At 42.9% G+C, this 16,165-nt stretch overlaps 1 protein-coding gene across 2 annotated transcripts in view; it reads right to left on the bottom strand.

The window, feature by feature from the left end:
• Positions 1-113: 113 nt before the first annotated feature.
• sptb (spectrin, beta, erythrocytic) overlaps positions 114-16,165 on the bottom strand; it is a 46,837-nt gene continuing 30,785 nt past the window's right edge. For both annotated transcript variants that reach the window (XM_056427105.1, XM_056427104.1), the window contains 19 exons: positions 15,501-15,647; positions 14,328-14,594; positions 13,737-13,961; positions 13,493-13,582; positions 12,290-12,592; positions 11,668-11,798; positions 11,256-11,460; positions 10,144-10,367; positions 9,890-10,040; positions 8,975-9,219; positions 8,226-8,364; positions 7,721-7,805; positions 5,789-5,985; positions 5,486-5,568; positions 4,783-4,846; positions 4,409-4,665; positions 3,595-3,768; positions 2,829-2,871; positions 114-2,571 (listed from right to left, as the gene is read on the bottom strand). In XM_056427105.1, the coding sequence (XP_056283080.1) occupies positions 2,362-2,571; positions 2,829-2,871; positions 3,595-3,768; positions 4,409-4,665; positions 4,783-4,846; positions 5,486-5,568; positions 5,789-5,985; positions 7,721-7,805; positions 8,226-8,364; positions 8,975-9,219; positions 9,890-10,040; positions 10,144-10,367; positions 11,256-11,460; positions 11,668-11,798; positions 12,290-12,592; positions 13,493-13,582; positions 13,737-13,961; positions 14,328-14,594; positions 15,501-15,647 (3,240 nt within the window). In that variant the 3' untranslated portion in view covers positions 114-2,361. The remainder of the gene's footprint in view (positions 2,572-2,828; positions 2,872-3,594; positions 3,769-4,408; positions 4,666-4,782; positions 4,847-5,485; positions 5,569-5,788; positions 5,986-7,720; positions 7,806-8,225; positions 8,365-8,974; positions 9,220-9,889; positions 10,041-10,143; positions 10,368-11,255; positions 11,461-11,667; positions 11,799-12,289; positions 12,593-13,492; positions 13,583-13,736; positions 13,962-14,327; positions 14,595-15,500; positions 15,648-16,165) is intronic.

Genomic DNA, 16,165 nt, shown 5'->3' with positions numbered 1-16,165 from the left:
TTTTTTAGAATGAATACTGTGTTTTTTATTTTATTTCAGGAAGTATGCAAAGATTCAACTGTGGACATGAAATTTGACATTTAGGAAAAAAAAGATTGAGATGTCAACGAGTGTCGAGTTTCAGGAGTTTATTTTAAAGTTTATTCTCTCAAAATGTGTTTGATATTTCCTGTTCACATCATTCTCTGGATATTTTACATAGCTAGAGTACAAAATGCATATTTTAAAAACCACTGAACAGAAAAGGCAGGTAGGAAGGAGTGGAGGAGACGGAGTAGGAAGTGGCCTTAAGTTACTGTAGATCGTGACCAATGAAAACAAAACTGAATAAATGTAATGCAAGTTTCCCAAACTATTTAAAGGTGCTTTATTTAAACATATTTTATTACTGGTGCTGGAGGCACAGCAGTGAGGTTCTACTGGCCTTCTGCACACAGAAGAAAAAAGTGTTAAGATCACCACAATATTTTCCCCTTTTCTATGTATAAATAATGAAGCTCCCATATTTCCTCTGAGCTTATCAGCCTCCATCCCTTCATCCCTCCATCTCTCCAATGAGGTCACCTGAGGTCATCGTAGTTCTGGGACTGACACGTTGATGTCTGTAGATGAGTTTCCAGACTGAACATAAACTCTATAATATAAACTACATATATTTATATATGTAGAAATATATATATGTATAAATATATATGTATTACTCTATAATGGCTTTATTTGTTGAAAGGTAGCAAATCCTCACTTCCTTATTTTCACATTAAAGACCCGTTCCCTCAGGTGTGTGTGTGTGTGTGACACATCGTCCTTGACTTTGCCCGTTTCCGTGACTCCTGGTTTTCTGCCTGGTGTCATTTCTTTGTTTGTAATTGGTGGTATATTAAATATGTGTGATATCAGAGGTGTTTTAAAAAGCATCACCAGTTAAATCAAACTATCCTGACACTGGACTTCAGGCTGAGCTGAACCAGAGTTACAATGTTCAGTTAAACACTTAATAGTGTCAACTCTTATCTAATTTTTCAGTCATAATTCCAGTTTGCGCTGCAACTAATATGAAGCGACTGTCTTCATAACCTGCAGATTCTTCACCAACAGTTTTCTCCTTCAACGCCACTTAAACACATTAAAGAGGCGGGAAGACAATATGAAGTATTTAGTATATAGTTATTTAACTATTTGTAAAACAAATACCCTGACAGGGTCTTATTATTGTATATTTCAAAGTAACGTCATATTGCGTATTCTACATCTGTATATACTCTCCATATTATGTAGAATATATATATATATGTATATCGCATATGAAAGTGTCCGTTTCCTCCTTATGAATGGATGAATGTCGTCAGTACTTGGGGTCTCACAGTGAACCAGACTTGACTTCAGAGAACAGATTAATCCCAGCTTCATGAAACACCTCAGATTATAACTCCTCATGTGTTGAAGCCTTAAGGCGGTCAAGTCGGGACTTGACTGAGGGGGTTTCCACAATATCACAATAGCGCCGTATCAAACTTCACGTAAAACGTACTTCATGCAGCCGTATATATATATACAGTGTGTGTATATATATACACACTGTACGTGTGTATATGCTAATTAATAGATCGGAAACGTAGAGTTCGATACACAAGTGTTGTGAGTATATTTAAAGTTCACAGACATAACTACAGAGAATACGACCGCACGGGATCAATAACCCCGACTGAGCGAGTCCATCTCCTCACAGTGAATAGAGCATTTAGTGTGTGTGTGTGTGTGTGTGTGTGTGTCCATTATACTCAGTCTGGTTCTGTAAGTGGCGTGAAGCGGTATTACAGTTAACCACCAATGCATAAGGCAGATTCATTAAAAAAAGCACTCCTCAGTACTCTCATATATATATATTATATATATGTATTAATATATATATATATATATATTTATATAATATTATACATATATATGTATATATATATAATATTCATATATATAATACATATATTATATATATATAGAAAGCGTGCCATACCATGAAGCAAAACAAAATGATTAAAAAGCAGGCAAAAATGAAAAGTGTTTAACAAACGTTCTTTGGTTGAGTGTGAAAGGAGCATTCCTGTGCTTTAATTGAACTGCTTTTGAATTTGGCATTTGTTTAAAAAAAACATCACACAAAGTGTGGACCAACGACACACCGGCTTAAATACAAGCGTCAAACTAAACTACAAAAAACTCTTGTAAAATAATATTTTTTTTAAATCTAGCGATTAAATAGCTGTCTTTGACTTGATTGTACACAAAATACATCACTTTCCCTTTCCAGGTTGCCACGGCGACGGCCCCTCCCTCCCCCTCCCTTTCCGATGGCCTTCACTTCTCTTTTCACTTCTTTTTGGCAAAGCGACTGAACTTCTTCTTCTCGTCTTTCTTGGCAGCGCCGGGCTCCGGCAGTGCGGTGGAGGAGGAGGAGGGAGGAGGGGGGGGCAGGCTGTGGGCTTTGGCCCCCGAGGGCCCCGACGCCTCCTCCTCCTCCTCCTCCGCCAGGGGTTGGACGGCCTTCTCCACGGCCTGGCTCCAACGCTGGAGCTCCTCCTGATATGTAAACACACACACACACACAGGATTACAAGGGGAAGTCCAGCTCCAGAGGGACGGTCAATTTAAAAAGTGGATGTGGTTCAAAGCACTTAGCAATGAAACTTTAAATAATGTGCAGCTTATAAAATGAAGTGTAAAACGGTGCCGCCTGCAGCATAAACACCCCGTGACTACAGGACAGGAGGTCAACGGGTCGCGTGTGATTGGTGGTTTGTTCGGTTTGTTTATGTCTCGATGGTCCAACGGCTCACCTCGTCTTTACACTGGAACAGATATTCACTGCCGTCTCGGAGCCTGAGAGGAGCGGAGGAAAAGAGTTGAAGTGAAGTTAAGGTTTACTGTGTGGAGGAGTGCAACACACACGCTTCAGTAATCGATGCAGCACAACTCTCACTTTTTTTCTTTTTTTTAAAATAAAAACTTTTACCAACTATTAGTTAAGTGAGTGCAATGATATATATATATATAAAATATATTTTTTTATAAATACATATTTATATATATAATTATATATATACAATTATATATATCTATATATAATTATATATATATATATATAAAATGATACATATCAAAATTAATTTAAATATATAATTTAAAAAATATATATAAATATATATACATTTATATATTTATACATACATTTATATATATATATATTGATATATATATATAAACATATACTATATATATAAGGGGCTAGCTTATGTTAGCGTATAGACTTGAAATAGGGAAAATAAATTAATGATATATCTATATGTGTATGATATATCTATATGTGTATGCATATACGTATGCATACACGTATGCATACACATATGATATATCTATAAAAAACATTAAAAAAGGGTTATTTGTAATGTTTCTTGGCCAAGAGCACATAACCCCTCCCATAAAACCACACTCGATCTTCTCATCGTATTCTCGGTGTGAACGTGAATATGCATTTCCCCCAAAACTATTCCTGTTAATTCACGAGACAACCGCAAGGACCTGAAGGTGGATGAGTTCTCTCACCGTAGTTTGGCGACGTGCTTCTTCTTCTTGTAGTTGGCGAGGAGCTCCCAGGTGGCGTGGCGGAGGGTCAGCGGGTCCTCGCCGTGGAACGTCGTCCCGTGGCCGAAGCTCTTGGCGTCCTTGTACGCCGACAGCTGACCGGGCTTCAGCACGCAGTACAGGCTGTTCCACGACCTGGGGGGGGGGGAAGAGGAGGAAGCTTGATCATGGATCATTTCAGGAGGCTAATCTCCAGCTGTAATGGAACAAAATTAATTGAATTTACTTCCAATTACGAGAGCCACAACAACATCACCACTCCATTAGGACTTCATTCAGTTCATTAGTGACAACTCAGAGCAGCTCGCTGGAAAGAGCTGCACCCAGACAGCCGGGGAAACATTTTACTGAGGTAATATATGTATATATATATACATACATATATATATATATATATATATATAAAATATATGCTATATATCAGGTGGCAAAAAATCTAAGCTAAAAAAGCGTACAAAATTGTCTTCATATTTGCGAGGTGTGAATATACAATACATGTATATATATATGCATATATATATATATACATACATATATGCATACATATGTACATTCATATATACTTATATGTATGTATATATATATACATGCATACATATATATGCATATATCATGTATATATATCTATATATATATAGATATATATGTATACATATATGTATCTATACATGGATACATATGTGTATGCATACGTATATGCATACACATATGTATACATGCATACATATGTGTATAGAAGCATGCACAGACAGCTCTGGGGTCTGTTCCCTGTTACCTGTTGGAAGCCTTCTTTCCAGAACCCTCCACGTCGTGCTTGCGGCCCACCACGCCCTCCTGCAGCACGGCCTGGGCCCTGAGGGTCTCCGTGGGCATGGTGGCGGCCCTCTCCGGTTCCCTCGGGGTCACCGCCGAGAACGAGGGTTCCAGCTCCAGAGAACCGCTCTCCCTCATTTCGGACTCCAGGGGCACCGTGGAGTCACCGGCCGTCTCCTTCAGCAGGGCGGAGCTGGGCTCCACCGGTCCAGAACCAGACTGGAAGAGAACAAAGACGGAAAGAGACGAGGCGGAGGAGCGTTTAGTTTTTTTAGAAGTGCTTAAAGGAGGTTCAGGAGTTAATAAGAAAGCAGCATAGAGAGGGTGACTACTCACCAGTGTCTGTTCCTCAATGGTGCAGAGCTGCGAAGATTCTTCAACGAAGCCTGTGTCTTCTCTCCTGGAGGAAAGAGGGCAGCAGGGAGAAACTCAAGATCAGTGGGTGAAGAACAATGTTTTCTTTTGTAGAGAGGAAGCAAGCATGAAAAATATATATCTAAATTTGTATTTCAATATATAAATATGTATTTATATATATATATATAAATATTTGTACATACATATTGATATGCTTATATATATACATATTATATCTGTATATAAAAATGTATGTATAAATATTTGTCTAAATATAAATATTTATATTTGTATATATATATATATATACTGTATTTATATATATATATATATTGTTACATATATATAAATATTTATATCTAGATTTATATATATCTAATATATATAAATATTTATATCATATATATATATATATAATATACTAACTCTTTCGAGACCTTTTTTGACCCTCTACTGTCCCTTCTTTCGACATACAGTTCTTTATAAAGACTTTTTTTTAACATCTTCTGAAATAACTTTTCTTCAACATTTTTACACTATCACCTTTTTATAACTTTATCAACACACTCAATAGCTTACATTTAAATGCACTACTGCGTCGCAGTACATTTACTGTGTGTGTATGAGTGGCCCTCCATCACTCAGGTGTACATAATAAGCAGGTGTGTGTGTGTGTGTGTACCTGCTGTCCATATCTGACTGCAGCTCTTCTTTGATGAACTGCTCCATCTCCTGTTGCCGGGTCCTCAGCTCCAACAGCTCCAGCTGCAATCAATAACCAATCAATAACAAATAAATAACCAAGTAATACCCAATAAATAACTAATCAATAACCAATCAATAACCAATCCGTTAGTCCATTTGCACTCCGAAATCGTATTTTGTGGTGTGAGACTTTTATTTAATTTTTCTTCTTCTCAAATCAACCACAGCATTTGTAATGTTTGTCAGTCGCCATGGCGATGTGACGCTCCCTGTCCCTGACCGTGGTGAGGCGCTCCAGCGCCGAGAAGCGCTCCTCCCACGTGGCGGTGGACTTCTCGAAGGCCTCGTGCCTCTTGAGGAGCTTCTCCACCTCGTCCATCGTGTGGCCGACGTCTCTGCTGGACACGTGCGGCTCCTGGGCGATAAGCCACGCCTCCGCCACCGAGGCGTCGCGCGCAAACTGACACACCTCCAGCACTGGGAGCAACGAGACACGGGAAGTACAGGAAGTAGGAGTTTATTTAAGAGATAGTTATGCACGGGTGACTTGATATTTAATTATTTACATTTTGTTAGGAGGAAGACATATTTACAAGGTTAAGACATTGTGTGGAAAGTGAGAACATCGTTAAAATGATGACATTTTGTAAAAAAAATTAGTGCTGTGAAAAATAACGCGTTAACTCAGTTAATTCAATTTCAGGTTTAACTAGTTATTTTTTTTAACGCATTTAACGCATTCGCAGAATGAGCTTCCAATCCGTCTGTTGTTGGTCGTCAGGACGAAAAAAAGTCACTTGCAAAATGAGCTTCCAATCCACCACTTCAATCTGAACTCTGTCCGCTCTCATGCAGACGGTCTGTTCATCGGTAATGATCCTTCCGCAGGTTCACCTCCGGAAACCTTGTTACGACTTTTACTTCTTGTAGATCAGGGTCTCAACACGTCGATCGCGACCTGCCAGTCGATCGCGGCGTAGTGTCGGTAGATCGCATGACATTAAAAAGATTGGCCCGCCCCCTGACATGTTCTCTATAGCACGTCTTTGTTCTTTTATTAAACTAAACGTCTGTTGTTGATCGTATCTCCACAGCAGCATGTCATTTCTGTCTCTTCGCGTTGCGTGAACACTTATCAATCTCCGTGCGCGCGCATCGGGACCGAGCAAAAAAAAGTCACTTGTCAATCTGTCCACCTTTAGATTGTATCATGGTGGAGTTAATGGTTGACAAACAAGAGAAAAATGCTCTGTTTAACCCTCCTGTTACCTTTACATTTACGAACATATTTTACCCTCGGGGTCAATTTGACCCCAGCAATTAAAACCTCCAGAAAATTATTAGAATTAATATTGCTTCCCAAGTTTAAGTGTGAGGTACTTTATGTTTGTTTGTTGACTACCTAAATAGCCCTTTAAATAAATAAAAAAGTTGATATTTCTTATATGTTTGACAGTGAAAAACAGCCTGGGGTCAAATTGACCCCAAAGAACACCGATATTAAACATTGAATGGGGTCAAATTGACCCGAAAGGGAACAGGAGGGTTAAACATTCTGTTTAGGATGAAGATGTATTCATGTTCCATATGGAAGAAAACTGCTAAATAACTGCTGAGTTGCAGCACCATTGTATAGAAGAATGTATAAATGTATATATCCGTCTTTTGTCATAAATCTCTATGTTCTCACAAAATATACCGAGAATATCGGTAATATGTGATTAATCATGATTAATCCACAAAAACCTGTGATTAATCCGATTAAAATTTGTAATCGTTTCACAGCCCTAAAAAAAATGTATGAAGATTTATTTGTATTTTTTAAATTATTATTTGTATTTTATTTTTAATTGTTGTCATTTACAATGTTTTGTCGCCTTCTTTTTTTTGTTCAGTGAAACTGAATAATTAAAAAAAATATTCTTTTAGAAAAGTAAGGAATTCAAAAATATAAATATTACAATAAGCTATTAATGTGGTTGTTCATCTCGTTAAAAAAAACAAAATTTTCTCTCGACTTAAATCGGAAGAGGCAAAAATATTTACACACTTTGAAAACATTTAAAGGGGAATATAACATTCCAATGTTTATAATTACCCACAATTCATAGTTCTTATGGATGAACAACCCCCACGCCGCTATTTCAGTTATAGACCCGTGAAAGGAACGCTACGCCCAGGTGTGGCCTCGAGGTGTGGTGGTGTTACTCACGGAGCCTCAGCCAGTCCCATCTGTCGTCCCACTTGAACATCATCTCCTTCCTTTTCTCCGTCAGCTGCACCAGCTTCTCTTTGATCTGAGGACAGGAGGTTAACACAGTCGCAGTCACACATCAGCGTTATTAAACAACTCCAGGCCCCGAGACCGGTTATTATCCTCTAAGAAATTAGTATTGTGGGGCAATTAACCGCACGTTAAATTCAAGCCGGGGTCAATTGCTCATTTAAATTCTTTTGGCTTCCCCCATTTCTAATTAGTGTTTGCTTTATAGTCTTCCCCCGATGAGTGGGGGGAATCTTTTTTTCTTTTTCGCGGCGATCCAATTTGGTTCCATTGTGCCAGACGAGAACAATCGCTCCCAGAGAAGTAATTAAATCTAATGAAAGCAGCGGTTCGAGAGCCCGGCTGAGGATGAAAAGAAGCCGCCATTGCCCCCCGAAGCCTCATATATAATATATATATATATATTTATTATTTATTTATTTATATCAAATACCTCAGCAGAGTCTCGGTGCCGGCGCGTCAGCAGGGCGGCGCCGAGGTCCAGGCAGTCAGTGAAGGTCGCTCCCCGGGCCTCGATCTCGGAGTGGATCCCCTGGTGGTACTTCTGCAGCAGCTCCACCGATGAGACGTCCCTAATGTGGAGGACGGAGGAGTGTAAAGTGATGCTGCTCTACCTCTGCTGGTCGGGACTGGTAATGACCGGGCGGTTTACTTCATAAAGTCATCATATAGTAATGCTCAAAATATTAAATATCTTCAAAAAAGAGAGAAAACTGCCTTTTGAAAATGGCAAAAATGTATGTTGACGATTTGACATTTTTTAAAATGTATAAGTTAATTTATTTGAGGTATTATCCCATTAATTAGAAGACATTGTTCTTTTATTTCCACCTACAATAAAACAATAAATGTATGGATATATCATACACACAGAAACCCTCTGTTTAAAAGTTGATCTATGTCGAGGTGTTTTTTTATATACATTGTTATTAATGTCAGAAAAACAATTTAATTGACTTTTAGTAAATATTATAATTAATAATAATAATGCATTTAATTTGTATAGCGCTTTTCAAGGTACTCAGACACTTTACATAAGATATTTAAAACATCCTAAAAGCTATACAACAAAATTACAATCACAAATAAAATAAATAAAATAAATAAAATAAATAAAATAAATATAGATGTCAGGTGAACCCCACATGCTGTTTTTAATGACTGGATATTTTAAAGGGTCACCTTGGTTTCTCCTGGGTCTCTATCTGCTGGATGGTGCTCTCCATCCAGGCCATCAGGTCTCGCACCAAGGCGAAGAAGCGGAACTTCTCCGCCGTGTCCTCCAGCTGCGCCCGGCGGCCGTCGCAGGCGTCCAGCAGGCCCCGCCACGCCTCCACCACCTCGCGCTCCTTCTCCTGGATGGCGTCCGCTCGGCCCCCTGCGTACTGGGCGTGGAGCCGGGCGGCGGTCTCCTGGAACTGTTGGACCTGGTGGGAGGAGAACCAAGACGAGAACCAAGAGGCCGATCAGGAGAACTCTAAAGTCTCCCTCTACCTCCGCTAGGCAGAGGGATAATAATAAAAATACTTTCTAGACACTCAAAGATGCTTAATGACATCAGAAGGCTGTTTTAAATCTGCTGAAGGGGGGAACGCTTCTCTGTGCTCATGACAACCATGTTGCAGGGTGATTGTGGTCCAATAAGCAAAACACACGAACTGTTACTCAAAGATATTTAAAGGATAGAGCTGAGCACAAACAGTGGGTTCAAATTAATGAGTAAATTACTTTAAACCATGGCTGATTTTCTTAATTTTAAAATATTGATTGCTGCAGCTTTCCTTCTTTTTCTTTTTTACTGTTCTAATTTAATTTATTTGCTTTGTTTGTATTGTTAGTGGTTTTACTCTTTATTTAATGTTTACCATGTTAAGTGCCTTTGAGTGCCTTTTTAGAGCGCTACACAAAATAAATGTATTTTTATCATACATTGTTTGAATGTATCAATAGGTTTTTCATCCCAAAGCAATGGGATTTAACCCCCCCCATAAGACCCCCGTTAATTGCTCTTTGAGATCTCTCTCTCTCTCTCCTTCTCTCTCTCCCTCTCCCTCCCTCCCTCCTCCCTGTAGAAAAGGAGTCATCAAGGTGTCGTACCTGTTTTCCCAGAGCGCTGATGTCTCTCTCGAAGGCGGCGTGCATCCTGTGGAACGACTCGGCTTTGCTGAAGTCCTCGCCCACGTCGTCGGGCAGCTCCTTCTGCTTGTCGTGGATCTGAGCCACCAGCTCCTTCCCGTCGTCAAAGTACCTGAAGAGACAGAAGAAGAAAAAAGGGGGGGGGATAAATCCTGGATTATCACCACGCTCGTATAATCCCACCGTCACGTCGTCACGCTCCGAGTTCTCCTCACCGGAGCAGCTCGTAGGAGGTGGTGAGCAGCTGGGCGCGCGTGTCGATGAGCTCCAGCAGGTCGGCCCAGTTCTCGTTGATGGCGTCCTTCCACTCGGCCATGGCGGCCGCCTCGGCGTGGCCCGCTTCGATCAGCTCGTCCACGGTCCCGTTGACCAGGTCCACGCGCTCCTGGCCCAACATCCCCGTCTCACGGGCGAACTCGCGGAACTTGTCCCTCAGGAGCTGACGGAGAAGAGGGAGGTGGGAAGAGATTGAGTTAAACGAGTCACAGTAGGAACTGTTTGTGTTCTTGGGAAGTCGGAGTTGCATTTCGTGTCATATGGCAGCGAGAAATCTTTTTTTTAATACTCAAATAGCCAAAGAAATGATGTAATGTGATATCTAAGCGTGATGGAAACAGATGGTTAGACACCAGAAGAAGCAGAAGGATATAAAATATGAAAAGTATCCTCTTGTTTTCTCTCATTCTGCTCTCCCAGTTAATGTAGATGTTCTAGTCAGTGAGCATCTCTTAGGCTCACAGCAGAGTCCACGGTCTCAATGAATCAGACTCCACGAGCAGCCGTCATGGTGGTCAGCGTGTTTACAGAGACAAATGTAGACATTACAACCATTTGATAATACAAATAATATTTTTTTTATATATAACAGTTAAATAATAAAATGGATAAAAAGCCTTCTTGAAGTGGAAGCGTCGCTCTGCCGCTGCAGGAAGAGGAACGGTCGCTCGGTTTGTGGAAATTATGCAGATTTGTGTGAAATATGATCCAATTATGTGGCCGGAGTCTCTCTCTCTCTCTCGCTTTAGCTCTCTCTCTCTCGCTTTAGCTCTCTCTCTTTCTCTCCGTCTCTCTGTCTCTCTCGCTCTCTCTCTCTCTCTCTCTGATGTTTTTTGTGTGAGCGGTACTGTGACGTGGCCCATCTCCTGGGCCGAGGCCACCGGCCACCGTGTCTCTCTCTCTCTGATGTTTTTGTTGTATGAACGGTACCGTGACGTGGTCCAGGTCCATCTCCTGGGGCGAGGCCACCGTGTCTTTCTCTCTCTCTCTCTCTCCCTCTCTCTCTCCCTCTCTCTCTCCCTCTCTCTCTCTGATGTCGTGTGAGCGGTACCGTGACGTGGTCCAGGTCCTGGCCCATCTCCTGGGACGAGGCCACCGTGTCCCTCTCTGCGATCCAGTGTTCCAGCTCCTCCACCTCGCGGCTCAGCAGGAAGTGGTGGTAGGTGTGGTCCAGCTTCATCCCGCGGTCCTCCGCCAGCTCCCTCAGCCCCGCGTACTGCTTCTCCACCTGGCCCTGGCGCCTGATGACCTCCTCGCTGCGAGGAAAAGGGGGAGGAAGACGGAAGGAAAGGAGAAAGTGAGCAAAGAGATTGGATTTGGGTTTCCTGGAGATGAGACGTGCGATTAGGAAACGCTTCACACGCTCGTCTCTCTTATCGCTTTGAGGCAACACAGACAACACGAGCCAATCAGGTTTGCCCGAGATGTAATTGTTGTTGACATCAAGTTATCGAAACACAAACCCATCGGGGTGCTCGCCGCCGAACATCTGTTGGGCGCGGTCGGCCAGCCTCCGGATGGAGCCGGCGAAGTCGTCCACGGCTTGCTTCAGGCCCGTGTGGTGCTTCAGCATCAGTATCGCACTCTGCTCGTCCTGGAGTGAGGCGAGAAGAGGAGGAGGAGGAGGAGGAGGAGGAAGAGCGAATGAGAGACATTAAAGCATGACAACATACTCTAAACTAGAACGGGCACTCGGTAGAGCGCATACCGTCACATATCACAAGATTGGGCATTGCATTATGAACATTTTGGCATTAGTTGCATGCCAATTGGATAAAAATTGACCGCGCTATGGTAAAAAGAAGATTTTGACCTTTTCATGACCTTGACCTTTGACCCGATCGATCCCAAAATCTAATCAAATGGTCCCCGGATAATAACCAATCATCACACCAAATTTCATGCGATTCGGTTTAATACTTTTTGTGTTATGCGAATAACACGCATACAAATAAATAAATAAATAAATGCACGGCGATCAAAACATAACCTTCCGCATTTTCAATGCGAAGGTAATAAGCTCTCAATTATGAGTAATGCATTCGGCGCCATGAACGAGACGATAAGCTCCACCTCCCCGCTCACCTTGGCCTTGTCCTCGGCGATCATGTACAGCTCCTGCTCCCCGATCCAGGCCTCGGCCTCATCGGCGTCGTTGTAGTAGTGCTGCGCCGAGTCGGCGCCGCTCAGCCTCTCCCGGCGCTCGGCCATCTCGTTCCGCAGCCGGGCCCACGCCTCCTCCAGCTCCCGCAGCTGGTCGGCAATTAGCTCCGCCTCCGGCGTGCTGCCCTCCTCCGCACCGGCCGCCGCCGCCGCCGCCATCCTCCTCCCTCGCTCTTGCACTTCGTCGACGCGAGGCTGGTGGCCCTCGATCTCCCTCTGCAGCGTCTGGTGTGCAGGAGAGGAGACGAGTGAGGAGACGAGTAAAGAGACGAGTGAGGAGATGAGTGAAGAGATGGGAGACGAGTGAGGAGACGAGCAAAGAGATGAGGGAGGAGACGAGTGAGGAGACGAGTGAAGAAACGAGTGAGAAGACGAGGGAGGAGACGAGTGAGGAGACAAGGGTGGAGACGAGTGAGGAGACGAATGAGGAGACGAGTGAGGAGATGAGTGAAGAGATGGGAGACGAGTGAGGAGACGAGTAAAGGGATGAGGGAGGAGACGAGTGAGGAGACGAGTGAAGAGATGAGTGAGGAGACGGGAGACGAGTGAAGAGACGGGAGACGAGTGAGGAGACGAGTGAGGAGATGAGTGAGGAGATGAGTGAGGAGATGAGTGAGAAGACGAGGGACGAAACGAGTGAAGAGACGAGTGAAGAGACGGGAGACGAGTGAGAAGATGAGTGAAGAGACGGGAGACGAGTGAGGAGTGAAGAGACGGGAGACGAGTGAGGAGACGAGTGAGGAGACGAGTGAGGAGATGAGTGAGAAGATGAGTGAAGAGACGGGAGACGAGTGAGGAGTGAAGAGACGGGAGACGAGTGAGGAGGCGAGTGAGGAGACGAGTGAAGAGACGAGTGAGAAGACGGGAGACGAGTGAGGAGAAGAGTGAGGAGACAGGAGACGAGTGAGGAGATGAGTGAGGAGAAGAGTGAGGAGACGGGAGACGAGTGAAGAAACGAGTGAGGAGAAGAGTGAGGAGACAGGAGACGAGTGAGGAGATGAGTGAGGAGAAGAGTGAGGAGACGGGAGACGAGTGAGGAGACGAGTGAGGAGAAGGGAGACGAGTGAGGAGACGAGTGAGGAAAAGAGTGAGGAGACAGGAGACGACTGAGGACAAACATCTCACCTGATTCTTCTTCAGCAGCATCTGCACCGTTTGAAGATTGTGGCCGTGCTCTTGAGACGTTGCCAGAGGAATCCTCTCCTCAATCCAGAGCTGAGAGGAGGAGGAGGAGGAGGAGGAGGAGGAGGAGGAGGAGGAGGATAAATAAAAGTGTGAGTTTTCATGGAAAACACCAAATTGTCCGGGTGACCACAGACTTTTGACGATAGTGTAAATAGAGGAAATGTAATAAACCAAAGTGACCCACCAGCTCGTCGGCCAGGTCTCTGTAGAACTGGTGCACGGCCCTGCTGGCCTCCAGCTGACCCCGGCGCCGAGCCAGCGGCGTGAGCAGCTGCTGGAAGTCCCTCTGCAGGGCCCGCTGCTCGGCCTCCAGCTCCGGCTGCTCCTCCCGGCCTCCGCTGTGCCTCGTGACGGCCTCCTGCAGCTCCTCCAGCTCCCGCGCCCGGTCACGCACCTGGTTCTCCGTCATCTGGGCGGAGAAAAAGAAGAAGATCAAGAGCCTCGTCGGGACGCGCGGAGGGGGAAACGATCCCAAAAAGTGAGTTTGTCTCGCCGAGAAACGAGGCTTGTGGTTTTATGACGCTTTTACCAATGAAGCGCAGACTGGGACGTCGTCCCGAGGGCGCACGGCGTTTTACAAGAACTCTAAAGCTTTTTCACATTTGGATTTTACAGTCAACATAAATGTTGATCCACAGGCGCTCACTCGCTCACAATGAATCCAACGAAAGCTCAAAAGCTTGAGATATGAGCTTTAGAGGAGCTCTGAGTCCATGTCATTGAGGAACAATAAGCACATCTTAGCGTTCCTGTTCCACAGCTAGCAGAGACGCACCTGATGCTTCTTCAGCAGGATGTTGGCCTTCGTCAGGTCCCTGACGTCCTGGTCGCCGCCCTGCAGCTGCTGCCGCAGCCCCCCCAGCCACGCCTTCATGTCGGCCAGGCTCTGGTCGAACAGCTCCGAGCGGTTGGCGTCGAACAGCAGCCGGGCTTTCTCCTGCGTGGTGGACTCCAGCTCGTCCCACAGCGCGTGGAGGGCGGCCAGACGCTCCCTCACCACGGGCTCCAGCTCGGGCTTGAACTCCACGAGGTCGTGACCCTCCTGCAGCCACACACACACACACACACACACGCACACACACACACACACACACACACAGAGAAGATGACGATGTTTCCAAAATACTCCTCGGGGCAAAGAATATATCACGGTTGAGGAAGAGGTGAATAAAAAAGGTAAAGAAAATGTGAATAAGATTCACAACTGTGTCATGTGGAATAATCCTTAACTTAATTAATACTTCATGTTTTACCAATACAAGACATTTTTTAGGAACAATGACACTCGAAAAAACATATTTGATCACCATGTTATTTTTATATCCATGTTATTCTTATATTTATGTTATTCTTATATATTCATGTTATTATTATATCCATGTTATTCTTATATTTATGTTATTCTTATATATTCATGTTATTATTATATTCATGTTATTATTATATACATGTTATTCCTATATATTTATGTTATTCTTATATATTCATGTTATTCTTATATATTCATGTTATTCTTATATCCATGTTATTCCTATATATTTATGTTATTCTTATATATTCATGTTATTATTATATTCATGTTATTCTTATATTCATATTATTCTTATATATTCATGTTATTATTATATTCATGTTATTCTTATATCCATGATATTCCTATATATTTATGTTATTCATATATCTTCATGTTATTCTTATATCCATGTTATTCCTATATATTTATGTTATTCTTATATATTCATGTTATTCTTATATGCATGTTATTCCTATATATTTTTGTTATTATTATATTTATGTTATTCTTATATTCATGTTATTATTATATATTCATGTTAAATAAAGGTGAATAAAATGCCGAGATGCTTCCCACAGCCCGAGATGATCTCGAGCAAACAGCCCAAAGCCTTAAATATCTTGGACCCTCTCTTCTGGAGGAGCTGCAGCCCACCTGGTCCACGTTGCTCAGCCAGTCCTTGTTGGAGGCCAGCTCGGCCATGAAGGCCTGGTGCTTCAGCCACTTGCTGTGGAGGTTCCTGGCCTCGTCGTACGATGTGTCCTGAGCCGTCAGCATCTTCTCGTTGATCCACACGGTCAGCTGGGGCACGTAAACACACACACACACACACACACACACACACACACACACATATACACACACACACACAGAAAATCAACCCACGAAGACTCCAGCATGCCCGGCTCAAAAAAAGTCGTGGGAAAGTCGTGGGAAACGTCAGCGTTTTTTTTTTGCACAGAGGTCTTTTTCTTTAAGCAGGATTTACTTCTCTATCTTTTCAAAACAGAGCATTTTACCAAATTAGCCAAATGGGACCTCGATCCTTTCGTACACAGTTGTCAAACACAAGGCCCGCGGTCCAAATCCGGCCCGCCACATCATTTTATGTGGCCCCTGACGGCTTGAAAGACTTTTGATCACCTTTTCTTAAAGACATTTAAGACAAACATCCTGTGCTTTTATTTTGAAGGTTTCAAATTAAATGGATTTATGTAATAATATTATAATATTAGAGAACTGTTCTTATGTACAATATTTCTACACTCAAATAAACAATAATCAAATGCAAAGAGTTATTTAAGTATACGTTTGAGAAG

This window comes from Pseudoliparis swirei, chromosome 11 (assembly GCF_029220125.1).
Source record: "Pseudoliparis swirei isolate HS2019 ecotype Mariana Trench chromosome 11, NWPU_hadal_v1, whole genome shotgun sequence".
Classification (NCBI taxonomy): domain Eukaryota; kingdom Metazoa; phylum Chordata; class Actinopteri; order Perciformes; family Liparidae; genus Pseudoliparis; species Pseudoliparis swirei.
Note: the sequence above shows the minus strand (reverse complement) of the source record. Positions and strands in the feature narration are given on the sequence as shown.